At 42.6% G+C, this 22,074-nt stretch overlaps 2 protein-coding genes across 6 annotated transcripts; one reads left to right on the plus strand and one right to left on the minus strand.

The window, feature by feature from the left end:
- Positions 1-71: 71 nt before the first annotated feature.
- LOC124205873 lies at positions 72-7,187 on the plus strand. 4 transcript variants are annotated; one of them, XM_046603417.1, is made up of 14 exons: positions 73-314; positions 1,325-1,463; positions 1,530-1,795; positions 2,831-2,969; positions 3,038-3,321; positions 3,388-3,526; positions 3,596-3,798; positions 3,892-4,030; positions 4,156-4,346; positions 4,686-4,814; positions 5,042-5,180; positions 5,292-5,458; positions 6,405-6,519; positions 6,586-7,187. In XM_046603417.1, the coding sequence occupies exons 1-14, from the start codon at positions 185-187 to the stop codon at positions 6,932-6,934; spliced, it is 2,529 nt and encodes an 842-aa protein (XP_046459373.1). In that variant the 5' UTR covers positions 73-184; the 3' UTR covers positions 6,935-7,187. The 4 variants fall into 4 exon arrangements, with proteins under 4 accessions (XP_046459374.1, XP_046459373.1, XP_046459376.1 ...); XM_046603418.1 differs by lacking the exon at positions 4,686-4,814 and having other exon boundaries at positions 72-314; XM_046603420.1 differs by lacking the exons at positions 73-314; positions 1,325-1,463; positions 1,530-1,795 and adding an exon at positions 2,467-2,736.
- Positions 7,097-18,089, minus strand: LOC124205874 (flocculation protein FLO11-like). 2 transcript variants are annotated; one of them, XM_046603423.1, is made up of 12 exons: positions 17,744-18,089; positions 11,859-12,045; positions 11,705-11,800; positions 11,078-11,209; positions 9,872-10,988; positions 9,709-9,803; positions 9,518-9,637; positions 9,066-9,314; positions 8,773-8,892; positions 8,604-8,661; positions 8,456-8,523; positions 7,097-8,378 (listed from the first exon to the last, which is right to left on the minus strand). In XM_046603423.1, the coding sequence occupies exons 1-12, from the start codon at positions 17,765-17,767 to the stop codon at positions 8,143-8,145; spliced, it is 2,502 nt and encodes an 833-aa protein (XP_046459379.1). In that variant the 5' UTR covers positions 17,768-18,089; the 3' UTR covers positions 7,097-8,142. The 2 variants fall into 2 exon arrangements, with proteins under 2 accessions (XP_046459379.1, XP_046459378.1); XM_046603422.1 differs by having other exon boundaries at positions 11,705-11,803; positions 17,744-18,059.
- Positions 18,090-22,074: the final 3,985 nt, after the last annotated feature.

A 22,074-nucleotide genomic window follows, 5' to 3' on the forward strand; every position in this document is an offset into this window, starting at 1 on the left:
TATGCAAGGCTAGCGGAGCAGAGCGACTCCTGACGGCCAGAGTGGCAAACTCTGCGTTCAACGGCACCGAAGGGTCGTGGGGAAAACTCTTGGGGGTTTCAGAGAACGTTCAGACTCTTCTCTGTATTCACACAACAGTTTTCAATCAAGTTCCCGAATTGTCTGATTTATTGATAGAATAACCATGTTTAACTTGTTGGCGTTGACATTCTTGGCCGTCGTTTCTCGCCAATCGTGCGGGTCGGTGCCGCTGCTGGATCAGACCGCTTCATCCGCCCTAAACACATCGACAATTCCAGCTGAATCGCGACAAAGTGAGTCAAAATAATTTTTCGTTTCATTTTAAACTTTCGTGATTGTAAAAAAAAGTCATAAATTTATAGACCCACCGAGCTATTAAACAACATTTTGTGAGTTCCTTGACCTTTTTGAATGGGTTAGCAGAGTCAACCTTAATCGACACGGGTTTATATAGATCCAACGTGAACCGTAAGCCAAAAGTCCAACGCGGAAGACAATTATCTTTCCATCCAGCAGCAGCGGCATCGGCAATAAAATGCTAATGTTTTTCGGTTTCGACCCCGGTGGCATTTAATTATCCCGCCGTTCTTTTTCCTCGGTCGTTCAAATGCCAGTTATTTCGAGCTCCATTGATGATGGTTTCGTGCCTTTTGGCGAGAAGATTTTTATTTTCTAAAATAAAAAAGCGGAGACAAAGCGGAAGCCGAAATTGCCCTTGAAAAGATTTTTTTTTTTTCTTTTCAGAGTCTACTGTATAAATAAAGAATTAAAATAATTTTCGTGTCGGATGATTTCCGTGACGATGGCGTCATATGGCGTCGACTTTGCTGACGCACTTTCCGTTTCTTTGTTTGATTCGGCAAAATTGCGTGACCCAGTTCGCGTGTCAGAACCGGTGCGAATTTCAAAAATTCTCACTTGCCCTTCAAGGACCATAAACAGTTTCAGATGAAGACGTTAAACAAGCGTATAGATAATAACCTGCGGTAATGCATAATTCCGAATCAAAAGTATAGACACACCGGATCGAATGGTAAGAAGATAAATCAGGTCTCTTATTTCCACAGTATGTTATCGGAGCAGTATATACATGCGGAAACAACCTTCTTTCTTTTATTGTTCGTCAGTATGTAGTGCTCTAGTGGAAAGCCACACGTAATAACGACAATAGAGACACGATGGGAAGAGGAAGCATCTCGTCATCCATCTTTGTTCCACATTTATTCGATTGTTATCTTTTTCTTTTGAACAACAAAACGTCACTATGTAAAATTCACTTATTTTTGTTTTGTTACCCCATAAGGTTCGTGTTGGACGCTCATCATCGACGGCCGTCGTCTCGATCCGCAGTTCATCGTCCGCTCCGTTTGGGCGGCCTCCTTGACGGATTGCCAACGGGAGTGCGAGGACGTACTTTTCAACTGCGAAACCATCGCTTATGGGTATTACGATTTCAATTGCCTAATCACTGAATTGATATTCATAAAAAAAAATTTTCTTTGAAAAAGGAAAAGCGCGCTGAGAAACACGACTTGCGATTTGAGCGACTGGGAAGCGGCTTCGCTGAGTTTCCAGTCGTATTCGACGGACACGATCGTGGCTCCCAGTTTCAACGTCTACAGCCGCTACGGGCGCTATCCGAACGAGCCGCAGGACCAGCAGCGGGGCTGCAACCAACATTTGAATGCCGATGCTGACCCCGCCTTTCACGGTGATATCACCCCGTATCACTACCGCCCGACCGAATTGCAAGCGGAGACTCTCTCCGAAGACGGTGAGTTGGCAACAGGAAGGTTCTTTTGACGAAGCTTTTATGATCCTTTTAGACTTGTGCACGGAGAATGGAGTATAAGAAGATTGTAAAAACCATGTCCGATCTCCCAGTTCAGTCGTAACAAGGGAGAATATGACAATAGACCGACAATCTGGTTCGTGATAAGTCAATAACAAGATGGCGTCTCACTCTGAAAGACAGTTGTAAAATAAATAAATAAAAAAATTATAACATAAAAAGGGAAATAAGGGCGTTGACCGTTATGAATAATATCCAATCCACCTGTCCCTCCCAGCACCTGCTGCCCCGGATGGGATACTTTTCATTCTTCTTTCAAATGTCTAAAAATATCTCAGTAGATTTGGACGGGAGGAGGAAGTCAAGAAGTAACTATAACAAATAATTTGACAAACAAAAATTGGCAGTGGTGATATTATATTCTACCGACCGACCGACCTGTCACGCTGATTAGATCACTGGAGCGTTCAGAAGTTGCGGCGGGTCGCTGACTTGAATCTGGTCACAAAAGTGAAGGATGCCCTTGGCGGGAGCCAAGTGATTTTGTCATCGTCTTTATTGTTTGACGCTTTTTTGAAATCCTTATTGTCGTCGTCGTCCGTGTGGAGACCTTGAAACGAGCAGAAAGGACAACGCAATTCGGCAGCCGCACACGACGGGCTGGGGACGGAAAAAAACGTGATGAAGACGGGCCAGTCAGATCGCATCCCTTTCAATTCCGTGTTGTATCCCTTGGCGAGCGGATGCTTTTCCAGTTGGCTTTATTTTGAATTTTGAGAAAAAAAGTTGTTGAAATCTCATGAGCGTTATGGGTGTCGGCAGACTGATTGGGCATTTGTTATTCGGTTTGGTTATTTTGATTCAAGTCATTGGCGCTTACCTAACCGCCGATGAAGAATTGGTGCTTATCGATGAGGGTCCTGGTAGGTGGTCCGGATCCGATCGTAACAATCTTGAAATTTTGATTCATAAATTACATTTTGATCATTTATTTATTTATTTTTTTACTTTTTACAGTATGTTATTCAATCATCTTTAATGGTCGAAGATTGAGCCATCGATATATCGAACGCTCTGTGGCCGTCATCAGCCTTGACGAGTGCAAATTGCTCTGTACCCGAGAAACTTCTTTTGATTGCAGATCCTTCAATTACAGGTATAAATGTCTGTGATAAATTGGCGCAATAATATTGTTATTATTAAATTTTTTTTTTCACGTAAAAGACGAAGATTATCGTCGACCAACTGTGATCTGAGTCGAGAAGACTCGGCCAGTTTGGACGTCACCAGCAGCCGCGTTTTCTTTTCAGATTCCGACGTGGATTTCTACCAGCGCGTCGGTCGCGGTCAGAGTTGCTACCGTCCCTATGGCCGCCCGCCCAGCCTATCGCCCACTTCCTCCTCATCCGGGAGCGAGTATTACTACGGATCCATAAGTAATTCAGGATCGCTCATCCAGCGTCCCAGCTCCTCCGTCCAACCTTCCATTACCAGTTCATCCATCAACGGTAATGTTATTATTATCGACATTTGAGCCTTTCATTTCAGCTTTTTATTTGTTGATTTGTGATCAGAATGTTACCGACGCTTGAAATCGGGTTATCGCCTCGAGCCGAGAATCATTCGTGACTCCCTAAATGTCCGGACCTTGTTCGAGTGCCAAACGGAATGTCACCGCTCCCGCATTTTCGTTTGCCGATCGTTCAGCTATCGGTAATTTCCTTTCAAAAATCCCGAAAATTTGATTCTTTTAGATTTTTGAAAAACGATACGTGTACATAGTCAAGCGATTAACGGATATCATTCGGGAGGAAACAATTGCGAATTGAGCGACTTGGATCCGCGCGAATTCGACCCGGTTAGACACTTGGTAATCGATCGCGACGCCGATATCTACGAGCGCAGTTTGGTCGGCCGCAATTGCCGCGACACGCCCGTCACGACCTGGAATAATCGGCCCACCATCAAGCCAACTTCAACATCTCGTGAGTGATTGATTACATATAATACTCGGTCATGTTATTCAACTCGATTCTCATTTGGTTATTATTAATTAATCGGAATCGCCTATACAAAAGTCTGTTTCCTGCGCACCAAAAGCGGAATCCGGCTGGAGCGTCGTTCCATCCGTCATTCGGTGACTGTGAACTCGCCCGTCGAGTGCGAGCAAGAGTGTATCAACTCTCATTCCTTTACCTGCCGTTCTTTCAGCTACAGGTAAAACCCAAAAAAATAAAACAACAAAAAAGGAATTCAATAATTGATTAGACCCGTTTTGAAACGATAAATCAACCGGGAAATTTGAACGGCCTGTCACTTTTTGTTTTGTATTTCTTGGCAAGGTTTTCGAGCACGGCTACTCTATCGGATTTGTATCACAAGACTTACGAGAATTGCGACTTGAGTGACATTGATCTCAACTCGCTGGACCCGTTGCGTGATCTCATCGACGACCGACTCTACGACTCTTGGCAGAGGACCAGCTACAGTCGCGACTGCGACATTGGCAGCTTTCGACTGCCAGATACCAGCGGTAATAGACCCGAATGGTCACAAGGTTACTTCAGTCTGGGTTAATCCGAATAACTCACAAGCGCAAACATAATAATTATATCTACAACCAGTTTTTGCTGATATTCTAATTTTTTCGTTACATTTCCGCTTACTAGTTCTAGTTTTATATTCCTGTTAATGCTCGGATTGGAATATTACCATGTCACATTTTGTATTACCAAAACTTGCTGATTTTTCAGTGGAAAAATTAACCGATTAATCTCTAAGAAATTAATCATGTTATTTGACTTATAACAATAATTATTAATACAATTAATTCAACGGAACGTTTGTATCCTCATCCGAAATGCCAAAAAAGGTGACGGTTACATCAACCGCGACGACGAAGAAGACCTTCATTTCAGCTCGTTAAACCCTTGGTTTTCCTTCGGCAACAGCAATCAACGCCCTTACCCACTACTAACCAGTACGGCTACGGCCTCATCGAGTAAGATAATAACCGCAAGATTAAATCTCTCTCTTTTTTATTTCACCCCTCCTGATTTGATTGCACACCCAGCGCACAATCACCGGATTGATTATAAAAGAGCACACACCGCACCGATTTTTTGTTTCCGTCTATTATACGTTGTGGTTCACCGACTTTATTTTTTCCCGCGGTTATTTGATTTGACACTCACGCGCTCTGATCTATATTATATAATATTATTATAGGATGCTACATTTCCTACCGGCTCGGCTTCCGCATGGTGAAGCGTCTGATACGCGAGTCCATCCACGTCCGCAACTTGGCCGAGTGCGAGTTGGAGTGCAGCCGGACGAGGCCGTTTACCTGCCAGGCGTTCCACTTCAGGTATAAACTAAATTAAAAATGGGTCGATTGATTTAATTGAACAAAATTCTTTTCATTTGTACCTTCTTCTGGAATGTCACGACACGTTTTCGATTGTTTTCTTCTGTGTAGATACACGAATCTCGATGGGGGTTACGACCGTAACCCTTACAATTGTGAGCTAAGCGATTTGTCGGCCAGGGATTTCGATCGATATCGTGACATGGTAGAAGACCGTGACTACGAATTGTTCACCCGCTCTCAATTCTCTTCTTGCATTCAGAGTTTCAACAACCTCGGTAAGTAGAGTCCTACAATACCAATTTTCTTCTTTGTTTAACAATTAATCTACCTTGACTTGGGTAAACACCGTGCAGAAAACCAATTCGATTTGCCGGATTTGGGTAAATATATTTTTCCGCGTGAATAATTTTGTTGCGATTGGATTCGAGTCGGTCGATCGGTTCTCGGAAATCAAGGTGGGGGGGAGGGGGGGGGGGGGTCCTGCCAGAAGCTGATTCATGGAAATTCTCGTCATCTCTTAATTTGAAACTGACCCCACCCTCGTTTAGTTTATTTTGGTTTATGTAATGAAAGCTATGTATTATTGCCAGAGACTTTCCAATTCTAACATCACCTTGGCCTTTTTCTTTCTTTAAAAATGTCATATTCAAAAATTATATGTATATGGATCAGAAAAGTTGGCAAAAAACAATTGTGTTAACGTTCCATATTACCACAAGTCGAGCAACTGGTATAATTACGGAGAAAATTGGTTCATGTTTTTATCAAGATTTTTCTAAGTAGCGGTATGATTGCGGGTCGCCGTCGTATGACAACAGCAGATTGGGCGTTTAGCGGGGAACTTATTGGACTTAAAAATAATAATAATAATGAATAAAAATGAAAAATGAAATTTGAAATGGCAGCGGATCGAGATATACTCAAAACAAAAGCAAAAGTTGAGCCAACATTAGAGAATAGCCCAAGGACGTGTTTTTTTGTAATTATTATTTCAGATTGAAACTCGATCTCGGTCGCAATTAAATTTGATCCGCAATTCTCAGTATACCCTAAAGGTCGCCGAGATAAAGATTCAATAAAAATACCAACATTCTAAAAAAGCTTTATTCCTATCTTAAACATATGCAGCACTTGATATTCTTGCCAAAAAATTTAGCTTACGATTTGAAATTTTATTTCGAAATAAATTGTCAATTGCAATTATTTTTATTGTCTATGCAGAATCGGGCAGCCAGTTGAGTCCGATCCTGGCCATCAGCAGTTCGGAAGTGACGGTCAGCGGGATTCGTTGCCGGGCCGGTGCAAAATGCCGGCCACACCGTGAGCTGGGCTATTGGTACTGCAATATAATAAATAAAATTGAATTTTATTTATTTATTACTTTAATTGATTTTATTTTAAGGTACTGCGAGATCGACCAGACCAGCTACTACAAATTCAACAATAACTGGGATTACTGTTGCCAACCGCAGTCGCGCTGCGGGTATTCAGACGGCTACACCTACCCGTGGTGCATGGTCGGCTCGGTAGCGTCGGGCCAATGGCGACCTTGCTCCGACCGTTACGCCGAGCGTCCATACGCTTACCTGCACCGTCATTTGCCGCCCAACGCCACCGAACCCACCGGTGTTTCACCGCCACTCAAGAGCGACGACGACGTCATCCGGCCCATCGACTCCAATTCGGCCGATTACTTGCGAACCGGCTCCCACTTTATCGTCACAACTAATTGCACCGACGCCGATAAATGATTCCACCCATTTGCGCTTTTCCTCGTAAAATAATTCGAATTTTTAAAATTTTTATTGAAGGGCTTTATTTATGATCAACGCCGTGACGGCCTCGCCCTTTTTTGGGGATGTCATAACTGTGTGGTGGAGGGCTATGATTATTTGAAGTATACTCTGACATGATTGTAATCTTGGAATTGTGTATTTTATTTGTTTGTTTCGTATCTTTTTTTAAATATTTTTTATTGTCACTAAACTGGTCGATTTCACAGTTTCCAATTTTGTTTTTATCATCGCACCTGTCGGACATACATGGCTCATTCCGATATTTAAAAAAAAACGAAAAAATGATTCAAATGCAAAAAAACCAGGTATCGTCCAGTGAAACATCTCAGCTGACGGGGAATGGAATATGTGAAAGATTTTCAATTTCTCGAGAGAAAACGTCATTATTTCAAATGAGAGGGATCAAATCAAACACTGGAATATAAAACGAGATAGAATGATTGAGAGTTGGACACAAGCAAGACGTCATTTTAAAAAAATCACGCAATCGGACAGGCGGCGTCACAGTTGTAAAAATGGGGTAATATAAGGCGGACACCGGTGTCTATCTCAAACATGATTGGGGGATAATATTGAGGGATTCGAAGCACCTGATTATTTTTCGAAAAACAAAACAAAAAAGACAATTTTTAAAAAAGGAAATTAAAAAATAAAAATGGTGGCGCTATTTGCATTCACGTGTTATATCGATGGGATACAAAAAAAATTTAAAGAAAAATAGAATTAAGAGAAGATTATTATCGAAGAAGAAATGATGAAGTCGTCGACGCCACTTGGGCGGCGTCACGAGATCGCATACGCACACAACAAAAAAAGAGTTCACGCACAAAAGGGGACGGGATTAAACCCCCCACCCCTAAACTAAAAAAAAAATATTCAAACAGACGAAAATGTACACAATAAAATCACTGCGAAATATAAGCATCATTATTAATGTTTGGACGGAACATTATCAAGGGCGTATTTCAAAAACTTGTTCGAAAAGTCATAATTTTGTAATATGGATTATTTTTTTGTTGTTTTTCTTCCATCTTGGAATTGTTACATAAGAAAGAAGATTTGGAATTATATAAGAGCGAAGGGAATAATAAGAAACCCGAAACAAAAAATGAAAAATAACCCAAAAGTCGGAAGGGAGTGATGATTCGTTTCGTCGTTTAATTTTATTCCGGGCCGGGTGGTTTGCCACAGTCGGTTTCATCGGCTCCGTCGGCGCAATCTCGCGTGCCGTCGCAGAGCTGCTCGAAGCGGATGCAAGTCGAGCCGGACATGCACAGCAGTTCGCCCAGCGGACACTTGTCCGGATTGAAAGTCGTGTCGGCGTTGATGGCGGTCTCATTACCGCCAGCGGCTAGCGGATCTTCCATCTCATCAATCAGAACATCCGATTCAAAGTTAACTGAATTCAATATAAACCAAACAATTAATCAATTAATCATTTTCAATTTGATGGCAACATTTGAGAATAGGACTCACGTTCAGCTTCTCTGGCACACTGGGCCTCATCCGATCCGTCCTTGCAATCCACATTGCCATCACACACCCTATGGGAATAATTAATGAATTCATTAATCATCTATTCTGTCAGATATTGTATACGTCAGAGCGGATATCAAATGCGTACCACTTCCGGGAGATGCAGACACCCGTGTCGTTGCACTTGAAATCCTCAATTTGGCACGCTGTCATTTACAAACCAAAAAATAGATAACGAGGGTGAGCAATCAAGCGTTAATTAGAGATTTGTTTTAGAAAGTAGGTGAAATTCAGTCAGGTTTATATTGTTTACGTACCAATGGAGCTGCAATTTGTTTCGTCGGAATTGTCACGACAGTGATTGGATCCGTCACAAACTCTGCGCAGGGGAATGCAAGAGAGACCGTCTCCGCACCGAAATTGACCATCTCCGCATTCTGTTAACGAAATAAATGGAAGAAATGAAAGTTTTGTTCGTTCCAAATGCGGAAGAATCAATAAAACAAAAAAAAAATGGGGTTCATCGAACTGCTGCAATGTCCGGCTGGAAAACCAACCAACCGGAAGAGAGCTTTGCTACTGGTGTACAGATTTTTATTTTACAACGCACCTTGAGTGGATGGGCAATCGCGTTCGTCCGACCCGTCGGCGCAATCCCGCGATCCATCGCACCTCCATCTTTTGGGCAGGCATCGGTTCTCGTTCTCGCAGCGGAATTCCTCTTCACGGCACCGGGAGCAGGCGAATTCGTCGTCTCCCAGGCTGCAATCCTGTCGGCCGTCACAGACCCAACGTTCGGGAATGCACGTGTTGTCGCTGTTGCAACGGTACTCGTTGGGCAGGCATTCACCTTCGGGAGCTGCACACATCCCATTCATGGTTGATTTCCGTTTGAGTGGAGGTTTTTGACAGAAAGTTGGGAGTTTTTCCGAGGAAAACCAGTCGAAAAAGATAAATAGAGGATGGCAAACAAAAGAGCAGAAATATATAAGAATCCAGTTTGAGAGAGATTTCCTGTTTGATCATTTCATTTATAATAACGGTTTGTGCCAATATTCATACTTGTCGAGGCCAAATTGAGGCAGACGTCCGGGTCGTTGGACTGTGGGAATTGGTCGCAATCCAGGACCGAAGCCAATGTCAGTGCCGATAGAACGTAGCTGGAACAATCCTCGGCGATAGCTAAAATACAATGAAATGAATGTAATTGACAATTTCTAATTTGATGATGATTGTCAAATTGCGATTTTTACCTCGGCAGAATTGACGGCATGGTGGCAAACTGATTCCGCTTCCACGGCATGGAGGTTCCAGAACGGCGCATGCGTACTGTTGCACTCTTGGGTGGCTTGTTTTTCAAAATTATAATGAAATTAATGATCTGGGAAATTTGAATAGAGATTTAATTATTGATACCATTCTGATTCGGCGATAATTTCAAAGTAAGGCACGCTGAAATTGCGCTCGGCTTCCGTGTTGTCGCCGACCCAGTTGGGCAGGATCGTCTCCGAGTAAGGCAGGACTCCGCGACAGAAAGGCAACTGGCGGCGGATGCACTCCGGTTCGACCGGAATGACGGAAGGCACAGAAACGATGCTGGGGAACTGCTCGGTGGTGGTCGAAGAAGAAATGGGGACGATTCCGCCTGGCTGGCTGGTGCTGGTGGAAGTGCGGATGCGATCCTCCGGCAGGAGCAGAGCCATGTTACCCAAATCCTGCATCTGGGCGAATTCCGTCGATTCTTCCGGCGTTTCCCATTTGACAATTTCCACCGGCACTTGGCTGACCTCTTCCGGCAATCGACTGCTTCCGGATGGGCTAGTCACAATCGTCTTGGCAGTCGTGGAAGTGGTTGTTGTTGTTGTGCTGGAAGTCTTTTGTCCACCTGTTGGCTGGATCTCTTCTTTCTTGTTGACAATGACGGCCGGAATGGCGACAGTGGCGTCGATCGGCTTCCAGGGCGCCGTGTCAATGGCCGGATCGACCGGTTTGGCGGACAGGATGTCCGGCAGAGCTTCCGTCTGCGAGTCGGTCGACTGTTCCGGATCGAAGTCGAGATCCTCTTGAACTTTGACGGGAACGAAACCGCTGGTTTCCAGTTCCTGGACGGCGACGACAACAGGATCCGGAAGTGGAACTGGAACAACAGCGGCGGTGGTTGTGATTTCTTTGGTCCGCTCGGAGCTGCTGACGTCGACGTCGGCCACCGTCGTCGAGATGGTCGACGCGGTTTTGACGGTTGTCGTCGATTCCGGAAGGAGGACGACCGGTGGCGCCGGATCCGTTTGCAGTTGACCGGAAGTGGAGTCGGTGTTGGCGGCCAACGAAGGCGTCTCGATGATGACGTCGTCGTCGGGCACAAAGAGCGTCGTCTGATCCTTGCCTTCAATTTCCTGACTGTTGGCTTCAATGTCGATCGGCGGATTCAACTCATCGTCCTTTTTCTCTTCTTCCGCCGGCTGGATGGGATTCTCGGTCGTGCTGGATGTCTGCTGGCCACCTCCGATCTTGTACGGTGGATAAACGGCCTCGCCTAGAATAAAAGAATCAAAATTTTGGTATGAACTTTCGACGGTCGATTAGATTATTAACCTTTAGCGTGATATAGAAGGATAAACTAACCTTTGACGTGGAATTCCGGTTCGTGAATGCCGACGTCTGGTAATGAGGTGCTGCTAAGTGACAGCTGATCTTTGGCTTCACTGCTGTCCAATTCGTGACTCTCCTTTAGCGAGTTGATCTTCTTTTCCTCCTCTGAAACGTGTCGATTTTGTCGGTAGCGCACAAGAGAAAAAGTCATCATCATTAACATCAGTTATAACGACTATAATAATAAAACAAAAAACAGATAACACACACAAAAAAAGAGAAAAGGTCCTCCCCCCCCCCCCAAACCAACGGGTCAAATTGAGACTTTTTCACAGATGCCAAACTTTCCACTCCAAGTCAATATAATCAAATCACAGCGCCGAGTTATTTCGAGTTCCAGCTGGAAAGAAAAAAGAGGCGGAACGTCTCAAAAGACGTTCGTGACACACGTCGGGACTTGTACGGAAAGGGGGAACTGCGATAGTGTCTCTCTTTTTATTTAGGAAAGGAATAGTAGTTTCTTTAGATTATTATATTCACGTGTTTAGATGGTCGACTACGTATATAGAGACTAGGTCGATGCCCTGGTGATGGTGCCACCGCAAGGCAGTTAAAAAGGAGAAAGAGAAGAGAAAGAGAGTCCTCCTTTTGTTGTTTTACCTCTATCCCGTGTCAGAGGTGAAGAGTCGAGTGTGCCATTTTGCTGGTCGCCATCGGATGCTGAGCTCGGCGGCGCCCGACTGGCTTCGTCCGTCCCTGCTCAACGTCGAATTTAAATCAATCACGAGATGGAATGAAATTGTATTTTGCATACCGTTGACGACGTAGAAGACGACGAGGAAAATGGCGACGGCAGCGCAGATGACGGCCAGGGCGATGAGGACACCGCAGAGGAGATCTTTGCCGACTCGGCCGCTCTTGCAGCAGCCGGGCCGCTTGCCGTTGCCGCCCGCGTACTGCGGCACCGACTCCACCGACACCGTGTACAACTCCTGCGAACTCTGCAACGACATCCAAAACAAGACAATAGTTGTTAGTTGAATCAAAGTTCATCGGAGAAAATCAAAAGAGAAAAAAGAAACAAACAATCTGATTATTTAGATAGGAGAGAAGAACAACTTTGGTGTCGACGAGAGTCAACTGGGTCAAAGATCGAATCTTCTCCCGCGGTCGTTTTCTCTTTGGCTCCTTCTTCTTTTGTTCGGTTGTACAACAACAACAACGACGACGAGGGGGCATATAGGAAAATCGGGGCAACAAACGAGTCCAGGGGGGAGAAAACGCAATCATTGATGAAGAGAGAAAGAATTAAAGAAAAAGTTTCAACGCAAATTGCTTGTCTGCTGTTCCAAATGCGGAGCAGTTAACAATTTTCTCTGACTAACTAACGAACGAATAAACGTTTGCACTAGAAAAATTATTTTACGCCTGTGACACATTCAGACGGTGGTCACATAATATTCTCCCCCGGAGGTAAATATCCTTCGGGTTCAATTTATAAAAAAACCAATTTTCTTTTCTTTTATACTTTGAAGGGGTGTGTGTTATTTAGCATTTTGATGTTTGTTACGGTAAAAGAAGATGATGATGGGGCGGCTCTCTGGTGGCGTTGACTCTCAACTGTTTTTTTTTTTTCACGCCGGTCACGAAGAAAAAACAAAACAAATGAAAAGAAAAACAAATAATCCGGAAAAGGCAAGAAGAAGAAGATGGGCGTGTTTTTGAAAAAAAAAAAAGCTCCGAAAACGGGCAATCTGTTTTTTTTCCATTCTCGGGGATCGAGTTGATAAAAGAAAACACACACGCATATTTAAACACACACACAAAAAAGCCCTAATATCTTTTAGTTACAACTAGGTTAGATATCTACGTAAGAATTTTTGCATATTGAGTAGGCGTCTCTCGGAGAAATGGATGGAATTCGATTATTGGTGGATCATCCATATTGACCGATGGCTTTTTTTTTTACCCCATTGATCAATAAACCATATCATCTGTTATTGCATATATCTTCTTTTCCACGTGAATCGAGGAATTTATGATTTCAAAAAGAAAACGGTCACGAAATATCCCGCTGATCAATATGTTGTTGGTATATTTTCCTCCTGGTTTCAAAACATTTCTTTTTTTACGACGTCGCATCCCTTTTGGAAAAATGTATCGAATGTCGGATCGCTATCGTCTCAAAAGAAGTTTGAATCAAAAATCCACCACATCTCAATAGAAGATCAAGGAATTTTTGGTAGAGAAAAAAATAAATAAACTGGGAATACTAGGCTAGTGCACCACCAGTTTTGAAACGTCTCTAGCGTGATAACGTGAACGAACGAATCTGCTGCTGCTGACTTTTCTAGATGTTCTGCTGCCAAAATGTCCTCCAGGCAAGTTTAACCTTGAAGGTTCACTATATTCCTACCTACCATCTTTTTTGAGGGAGGGGGAGATTTTCTACACACTCACGCTCGAGCACGGAAAGGAAAAACAAAATAACAAAAATCACGGATGGTATATAGAAAAGGAAAGGAAAAAACATTTGCGTCACTTCCTCGTTTTGTGTTCATTCCGGCAGCACGACAAAACCGTTCCGGTCACTTACTTGACAAAAAAATGTGTATGTGTAAATTGTTGTTGTCTTTGTTGTTGTGTACACGATTTTTCAGAGGTAAAATGAACGAAAAAAAAAATGTTTTCATCGGGCTGTTGATCCCTTTTTTTTCGTCTTGTCTTGGCTACTTTTCACACGCTATCGTCTGCGGGAATGAACGAACGAACCAACGAAATAAAAATTGAGAGCTGGCCATTTTTTCCTTCACCTCCTCGGGTGTTGCGTGAAAAGATTTTTTTTTCTTTTTTTTTTTCTTTTTTTCTCCAGAATTGCCGTCATCTGCCGACCGTCTCCGCTCCACCTGCTGGCGCCCTTCCCGCACGTTTATACTGAATGGGCGGACATTTTTTGGTTGATGGCGGGTGTGGGTGCTGGGAGGATGAGGTTGGCTTTATATTTTTCCTTTTTATCTCATCCCCACCCGCTGACTTGTCCGGAATTGTCACGATTTTTTTGGTATACTCACCCTTTCGTTTTTCTTATGGACGACGCTATACACACACATCGTTAGTACGTTACCCTGTCCCTTATTTGTCGTGGGGTAGAGCGGGGGGGGGGGGGGGGAGGGAGGGAGTCAAATTATTCTGCGGGAGTCGCGTTGTTAACAACAAACGAGGCGGGGATCATCGGCCATGGCACGCTATATCAGTCATATCGGTACGTTATTTATCTCTACCGAAAAGAGATCGAGGTAGACTCTATTGAGTCACGATAGCCCAAATTGGTTGGCTCGGCATTACATCTAAAGTTGTGTGTAGTTGTTACATATATCCAACGTCGTATTTGTCGGATTGGATTTGATGTAACGTGGAAGAGCATCAGAGAGAATAAGACCGGAGGGTCGTCGGTGGTCGCCCCAACGAGGAGTTACAAAAGAGACTCCGGAAAAGAATAAAAAGACTGCGGGGTAGGGAGGGGAGAGGTTACGAGGAGGAGGAGGAAAGAGACCGATCGGACACGCCAAGTCACGAAGGGGGTGAACGAGAAAATGGGAGGTTAGGTTTTAAAAGGAGAGAGAGAGAGGGAGAGAGAGTTTGCATATAGATAGAGAGAGTGAAGTTTAGCCAGAGGGCTAAGGCTCATATATAATAGGTGTGTAGATACATACTACTAGACCTCGAGGGGGAGAATATCTTACTACCCAGTACTCTTAAGCTACTAAGACTAACGCACACAAGGCAGAGCCAAACACGCACATTGGAGCTGTGTTATAAGAAAAGAGAAAAAAGAAGATGGAATATCTAACAAAACAAAAAGAAAAAAAGGGTCTAGCTTCTCTCTTCTTTTTTTGGGAATATCTGCAGCCTGGAATGTCTGTGAGGATGACTCCAGGTGAGATGATGATGCCTCTTTTTTCTTCCTTATCTTCTCGGCGATGTACATAAGAGTTTAGCTTCTTTTGTTATTCCAAGCAGACCCTATGAGCTTCCTTTCGATTTCAATTTCCCATCCAGTAGGGTCCGTACAGGACCTTGGTAGATCTATACAAGGTTATACATATGAGATTCATTTTGTTCTTTTTACAAAAGGCCCACCCAAGTGGGTTGTGTCGTACGAGTTGCGGGACCCCATCAGCAGGAAAAGCGAAAGTTTTATCGTCAATTCGCCATTTTTATATTTTGTCAAAAAGTGTCGTGCAACTTTTTGAGACAATTGCCGAGATGGATGGATGGATGGGAAAGAGCGTGATAAGCGAAAGCCACCTGGGAGCAGAGAGAGAGAGAGATGAAGCACTTTGTTTCGTAACGAGAGATTGGCTGGCTCACGTGTTTGATTCTATCGTGAGCGCAGGAAATGAGGGTTCATCAAATCTGATTGGATACACACGCAATCAAGAAGGAGTATATGGTAGAAACGTCTAAAACACCGGAATTTTCCAGCAGATTTTTTTAAACGAAAGAGTAGAGAGAAACGCCAACGTGAAAAAGAAATTCTTCCAAGTTGCTCACGATCGGCAGCGTCAAGGTTAAGGTGTAGATCGTCGACAGCCTTTTCGTCTCTCTCCTTTTATCTCGGTCTATCGTTTTTGTTTTTGTTTTCCACAGGATTTGGTTTGAATTTTTTGTTTTCCTGGGTATAATTTATTCGTATTTTTGTTTTACCTTTAGGGTATTCCCTTTTAAGGGCGGGGGTCTGAAATCTATTTTATCTGGTGTGTTTTATCTATTTAATAATAAGGGAAAACGCCGAGGAGTGGCACTCTTGGAATTTCGCATGACCTAATAGACCATTTACGAAACGTCATTGTCATCTAGATTCCAAATAGAGTTAGACATCTTTTAGTTTAGAATATAACCTCGACAGCGGGTGACAGTAACACAAAAAAAGCTCGCCAAAATGAATTGCGCAAGGTTAGAAAAATCAAATCATTCTTGAATGGATAAGATGAAAATCCGGTCTCACGAACAAGGTCAGCGAAAAATTCTTGAGAAAAATAACTTTCGCAACGCGCATTGTAAAGCAACTGACGAGTGACGTAAGAAAAATGTGCACACATGCTTTTGTGTGTGTTTACACACACTCTGCATCCATATTTCATCTCTCCCTCGATAATTTTGTTCTTTTCTCATAAATATTCATGGGATTTTGTGTTTTGTATTTTTCTTTCTTTTCCATTAAGAAAACAAAAAAAAAATGTGGGGAATGGTGATGAGGTCGAGGCACCCGCCAGACCGGAAGAGAGACCGGACTAAAGCGGGTTGCAACCGAGCGTGACTCATTTGGCATCCAATATATAAACCTGTCTAGCGGCCGCCCAAGGGGGTTAAAAAACAGAGAAGAGAGGCTAGGCTTGTTCAGCATCTTCTCGACATCAACTACATACGGAATACGAATTTATGATCACTGGGGAGAGTTTGTCTACCTTCGGGACTCACGAAGAAAATATAAAAAAATTTTCAAGCTCTAAGAGAAAAGATTTGAACTCGTCGAATTAAAAATTAGAAAAAACGAAAAACGCCATGACGAAATAAATAGAGAGAGGAGAAAACTAGCAGCCAGATCGTGCCAGTTTTATTTCTTTTTTTTTTTTCGGGTTGATTAAAGCGAATCGCATCTGTCGTCGGGCTATTGCGCAATAACGTATAAGGACACGCGCGTACCGGTCGGAGATGTCCCAACTTTTCGACCGGAAGTCCAACTATTTTGCCGGCCCCTTTTTTTCTTTCCAACCCAATTAGTGCTGTGCAAAGTCACCTATACTACACCGAACTCGTCAAATTATTGCGGTACTTTTTTTTCTCGTCTCTCGATGAGTTGAAAAAACGAACGGATAATAATAAATAAAAGCAAACAACAAAAGGAAACAGTTCCGTCTCGTTTTTCTTATTTTCTGATGGATGGCCGATGATGGTGCCGGTACGTAACAGTTCCGCACACCCGACCGACAGGAAAAAAAAACGTGATGGAACTTTTATTATAGACACGTTAGCACATGTACCGGTTCGTCTTCTATTATATTCTTCTTCTTTTTGATAAGCCATTTTGAAGTCAACGTGAAAAGAAGGGCGCGGATTTTTCTCTGTGGTCTCTTGCTTCGAGTGCTGGTTATATTTATATTTTCTCTTCAGTAGAACAAGTCGATTACACACTGAAGTAGTAGTAGCACCGGTGTACTGTTAATAGTAAATTGCTACTACTGCTCCGGTAGCGCCTTTTTTTGTTTTTCTTGTTTTGTTTTGTTCTTTATTATACTACATTCTCGTTTCCTATTATTTGTTTTGTTTTTTTTTTCTTTCGGGTTGGCGCATTTCATGTAGAACTAGTGGAACGAGTGGTACCACCCCCGGATAAAGTTCAATTCAACTGTGGGCTGGGTTTTTGTTTTTTTCAAGAATAAAGACAACTGGAGCGCGGATATAGCGAATGTAATAATGTATCCATCCCGACTAATAATAATAACGAATAGACCGCGGGTGAATTCGAAATAATTGTGATTGCGCCCATCGGGAATCAAAGACTCGGGGCGATTCCATAAGGAAAAAAATAAAAAACAATTCGCACCAATAAATCGAATAATTTTCACATCGAAATGAAGACCAAACAATTAATTGCATAACATTAAAACAGAAATGAATGAATGAAAATAAACTCACCCCAGGTATTCTGGCTTTGACCATCTTGTCGAATTCCGCGTTTATATTTATTCAAACCGCACCGATTCTTGGATCAAAAAATCAGTCGTCGAGTCAACAAAAATCCGAAATTGACTTAATTGTGCTGTCGGATGGACGAAAATGGATCAACTTTTTTTGTGTTTTTAAAAACTAAAAAAAAAACTTGGAGCGCGGGAGGAAAGATTTTGTGCTGCCGCACGGCCCACAATCACAAATTCGACTGGTTGAGTTTTGCAGGCTCTAATGCGCTGTTATGGGGCTCGGCTCGGTGGGCTCTCTCTCCTAGCTCTCTACTGAGCGTGCATATGTGTGTATGTCTATCCTCTATCTGGTATTTCGCCCCCCTCAGAGTTTTTGACTCCTCCTACCCTCCGGTTAGTTCTTTTCTATTTCTTTTCCTTTTCCTTCTTCTTCTTTTTCTTCTTCTTTTCGTTCGCTGTTGTTGTTGTGTTAGCAACCGACTGAGAATTGAGTGAGGGGAGGAATCGACCTGCGAAGAGGGAACATAGCCAAGGTATATTCACACAGAGGAGCTAGAAGCGCCCGAGGCAACACACCTCCGCATCTTTTTTAAAAAAGAACTTCGCCCAAAAAAAAAGAGGGAAGGAAGAGGCGCAGGTTGAATAATGGCCTGATATGTACGTATAATATTACTGGAACCTGGAGAAAATAAAAAAAAGTATCTTAAGAGTTATAAGATAGAGAAGAAGAAGAGGCTCAACTTCTTTTCGACTGCTACCTCCCCAGCAGCTCTTTTCCATTGTTTTCTTGAGCGCTATAGCTTCTCCCCTTTCTATTTTCATTTAAATATTCCAATTTGGTTAAATGTTTCCAGGTACATTATTTCTTTAGTTGGTCAGAGAGAGTTTCTCTTGGCAATTGCAAATAAAGAAGTTGTATAAAATAATGGTGAAGTGATGATGAATTAAGTCAACAAAGAATGAGGGAAATTTGACTGCGCTGACGTCACACGCAGACTCTCCCCCCGGAAGCTTCCCCCCACTAAAAAAAAAACGTCAGTCATTCTTGTTTCCTTTGTGCATATCATAAATTCGAGGGAAAACCTATTCTCTGCGTGTGTCTTATGTAGCCAAACTCGACGACCGCAAAAAAGAAAAAAAAAGTCTCATCTATGCCGCTCATTATAAATCTCTCCGTGCAATTATGAGAGTCGGCCACTTATTTGATGTCTTGTCGTGACTGTGTCAGTGTAACAAATTGACCTTTATATCTGTGTGCTTACTTAACTTACGAATTTTTTAATAATCGGTTGTGCATAATATCTAGCCCACACGACGAGAGAAGCGCATTCATTTTTCCCAGGAAAAAAGTGTCAAAACACGGAAGGCCGTGCAAAAGCAACACGGTCTGATTACGCGCGTTCTATCCGCAGATATATACGTATAATCGGCGACTGGATAATCACAATGGTGCAGATAGTACTCAGCGCGCTTATATTCTTCTCCATCTCAGTCATAGTGTAGATTGTCGTCGTCGTTTTTTGGCGAAGAAAATGTACACAAGGACTCCGCCCGTCATGCGGAACAGTTTCGGATGGTAACAGAAGAGCAGCGAGAAGGAAAAAGAAGAGCAAAGAAGCTTCTCTAGCTGCACTATGTCACGATGGATACAAAAGAGACACTTTTTTTGGGGAAAAAAAAAGATATAAGGAGATATCTCTACCGATCACGACACGATCTCTACAAGGAACTGGAAAGCTTTTAGCCTTTTAAAATCAAATTCTATTGCACAGATGCTGGGCCGTCTTCATTTTTTATTTGGTAATATAATGATTGTTTTCCAACTTTTTATTTATAGCACCTAAAAATCGAACAGACATAGTTCCGAGAATTGGTGTTTGCACCTTTTTCCTTCATCTTATATAGTTTGAATTTTGTTTCTTTGTTTTTTTGGGTCGCTCTTGTTATTTGTTTTAAACGGATGGGAGGAAAACAGAAACAAGAGTGTCTTCTCTGTTCAAATATGTAAAGTCGTCGCGGAGAAAAGAAGAAATTTTGGGTTGGCTGATTTTGAACGTTATTATTTCTTTTTTCTTCTCTCTCCCGCACTGACCGCAACCGGGTTTTTTTTTCTTTTCTTTTTGGCTCCTTCTTTTGCTTTGTGACTATCGCCTGGCGTATAAAATTCAAGAAATATATATAATGAGTCCGCGTATCCAATTTTCGGTGGAGCCGGGGAGCAGCAGCAGCACAGCTATATAGGGTTGCACACAGGAGAAACAAAATTCAAATTTCGAGGAGAAAAGAAGCTCATCAGATTTTTTTTTAAAGAAAAGGACAATAATATAATTGAACACGCGTTTTTTTGGGTGGGTGCTGCGACTTTCCTTTATATGAACGGATACATGGGCAATCGCCACTTGAAAAAAAGGTCAAGACCCTTGTCGTATATCGCCAGATAATTATCTTTACTTTTTTTTGTTTTTTGTTTAAATGAGGTTTTATTATTTACTTTTTATAATTACAACTTCAAACTTTCATTTGGATATTCCGTAGAGGGGGTACAACGAACCCGTGAAATGGCGGGGTTTTTTTTAAACACCACACATATAATGACGTATAAATGAAACCTGAATGAAAAAACAAAGGGCGAACGCGGATCTTTCATTGATAAGAAACGCGGGGGCTGTCCGACAGTATTACCAAATTGCGTCAGCACACAGCGACATTTTGTGTGTGAAATCCAACCAGGACCTTATTTTCGCTTATTTTTGTCTCCAAACAAATATAGTACGTATTATAATAGGGGAAAAGCCGGTTTGAATTTGTACCATTTTCGGAATTGATTTTGGCCGTATTCCAATCCAACGTGTGTATATGTGCGCATTCGACCGTGAACCGGCACCGCATCCAGGAAAGCAAATATCACATTTTTTATTTTTGTGTTCAATAGTTTTTAAGAAGAAAATAAAATTTAAAAAAAGGGAAAAACCACAGGAAAACTCCGTTTAGGGGGAAATCAGAAATTCTTTTTTTCCGACAGTGTCGACGTCAACCCCATGCTGTGACGGTCGACCAAACCGACAAAAAAACTAAAGAAACGTAAAAAAAATTTTTCCAGCTGCGACCATATAATCTCCCGCGTGAGTGGTGAAGATCAGGGACACCTGACGGCGTGATGTTACACTACTTGAACTCAGGTGCGCCTGCAGAAAAGTGAAAATGAAAGTAGTAGCGCTAGAATAATCAAACTAGGGCTGGAGGTCGAGATCTCACGAGACGGCCTTCTCTGCTGTCACCCGGTACTGTAGCTCTTTTAGAGGACAACGGGAATTCGATAATTAAAAATCGGGACTTGTAATAACGGAAGGAAATATAAAGAAAGAAACCAGTTGACAGATAAAAAGACGTCAGCATATTTCAACAACGAGATTCTTTTGAGTTTGTTTCCAGCTATTTGTCCTAAGATCCGGCGCAAAAAATAAAAAAGACACTCAATTTGGGCGCACAAGGTCTTTTGTGTCGTTTTGGGATGTGGTTATTTTTTTTTTTAGGAGGTGGGTTTTATTTTGGGATTTTATGGCCACCGCAAAAAAAAAACAGAGTTGAATGGGGAAGCAGATGGGCGTTGCCCAAATGATGTCCGCAAAACCAATTCGGATGTCATCAACCGAACATTATATCGAAAATAGACAAAATAATCAAAGAAATTCAAAATTCGAACTGGGGAAATTGCAGAATCACTGGACACTTTCATCACCTACAAGAGTTCGATTAATGTCTTTCCATTGAAAAATCGCAGACGGATATTTCCGAATCAGGTGAAGGTTTAATATAGATACACGTCCTTGATTGTCTGTCCCCAATTCATTGATAGTCTATCTATAGGCTGCGCATGTGCGTATCTATCTCCTTATTGATGTTGGATTGACGCAGGTGAACGAGTCTGATGCCCATAAAAGTTTAGGTGCTTAATTTCGTCAAATATGCGTTCTATTGCTACATGGGTATTTTTTTTGTTATTTTCGTATTCGTGGCGTCTGATGGCCGTCAGTTCGGATGGACGACGGTTGAAAGCCTCCATCATCCACAGGCACTTTGCTCTGTCATCCGGTAACGAAGGAAACCACAACGGACGGCATTGTGGACACGAATCCAACGAGACGGGCTCTGCTCTGATGTGACGGGACCGGTGCTGTGTAGGAGTGTCGGAAGAATTCGGGTTGGGTCATTATATGCAGATGTCGGCGATGCTGAAAGCGAAACTGCTATGTCCAGACGGACAGACGTCATTCACGGTAACGATATATGTGGCAACCTACTGATTCTATTATTCCACGTATCGCGTGT

The sequence above is a fragment of the Daphnia pulex genome, chromosome 10 (genome assembly GCF_021134715.1).
Source record: "Daphnia pulex isolate KAP4 chromosome 10, ASM2113471v1".
Taxonomy (NCBI): domain Eukaryota; kingdom Metazoa; phylum Arthropoda; class Branchiopoda; order Diplostraca; family Daphniidae; genus Daphnia; species Daphnia pulex.

Excerpts from the sequence above, each read along its gene's own strand:
- LOC124205873 (XM_046603417.1), top strand. The coding sequence starts at position 185 with ATGTTTAACTTGTTGGCGTTGACATTCTTGGCCGTCGTTTCTCGCCAA. Across the intron at positions 1,796-2,830 it reads GGAGACTCTCTCCGAAGACG|TATGTTATTCAATCATCTTT; the intron begins GTGAGTTGGCAA and ends TACTTTTTACAG. Across the intron at positions 3,799-3,891 it reads CAAGCCAACTTCAACATCTC|TCTGTTTCCTGCGCACCAAA; the intron begins GTGAGTGATTGA and ends CCTATACAAAAG.
- LOC124205874 (XM_046603422.1), bottom strand. The coding sequence starts at position 17,767 with ATGGTCAAAGCCAGAATACCTGGG. Across the intron at positions 12,046-17,743 it reads TCAAAGCCAGAATACCTGGG|AGTTCGCAGGAGTTGTACAC; the intron begins GTGAGTTTATTT and ends ATGTCGTTGCAG. Across the intron at positions 11,804-11,858 it reads CGTCTTCTACGTCGTCAACG|CAGGGACGGACGAAGCCAGT; the intron begins GTATGCAAAATA and ends TTCGACGTTGAG.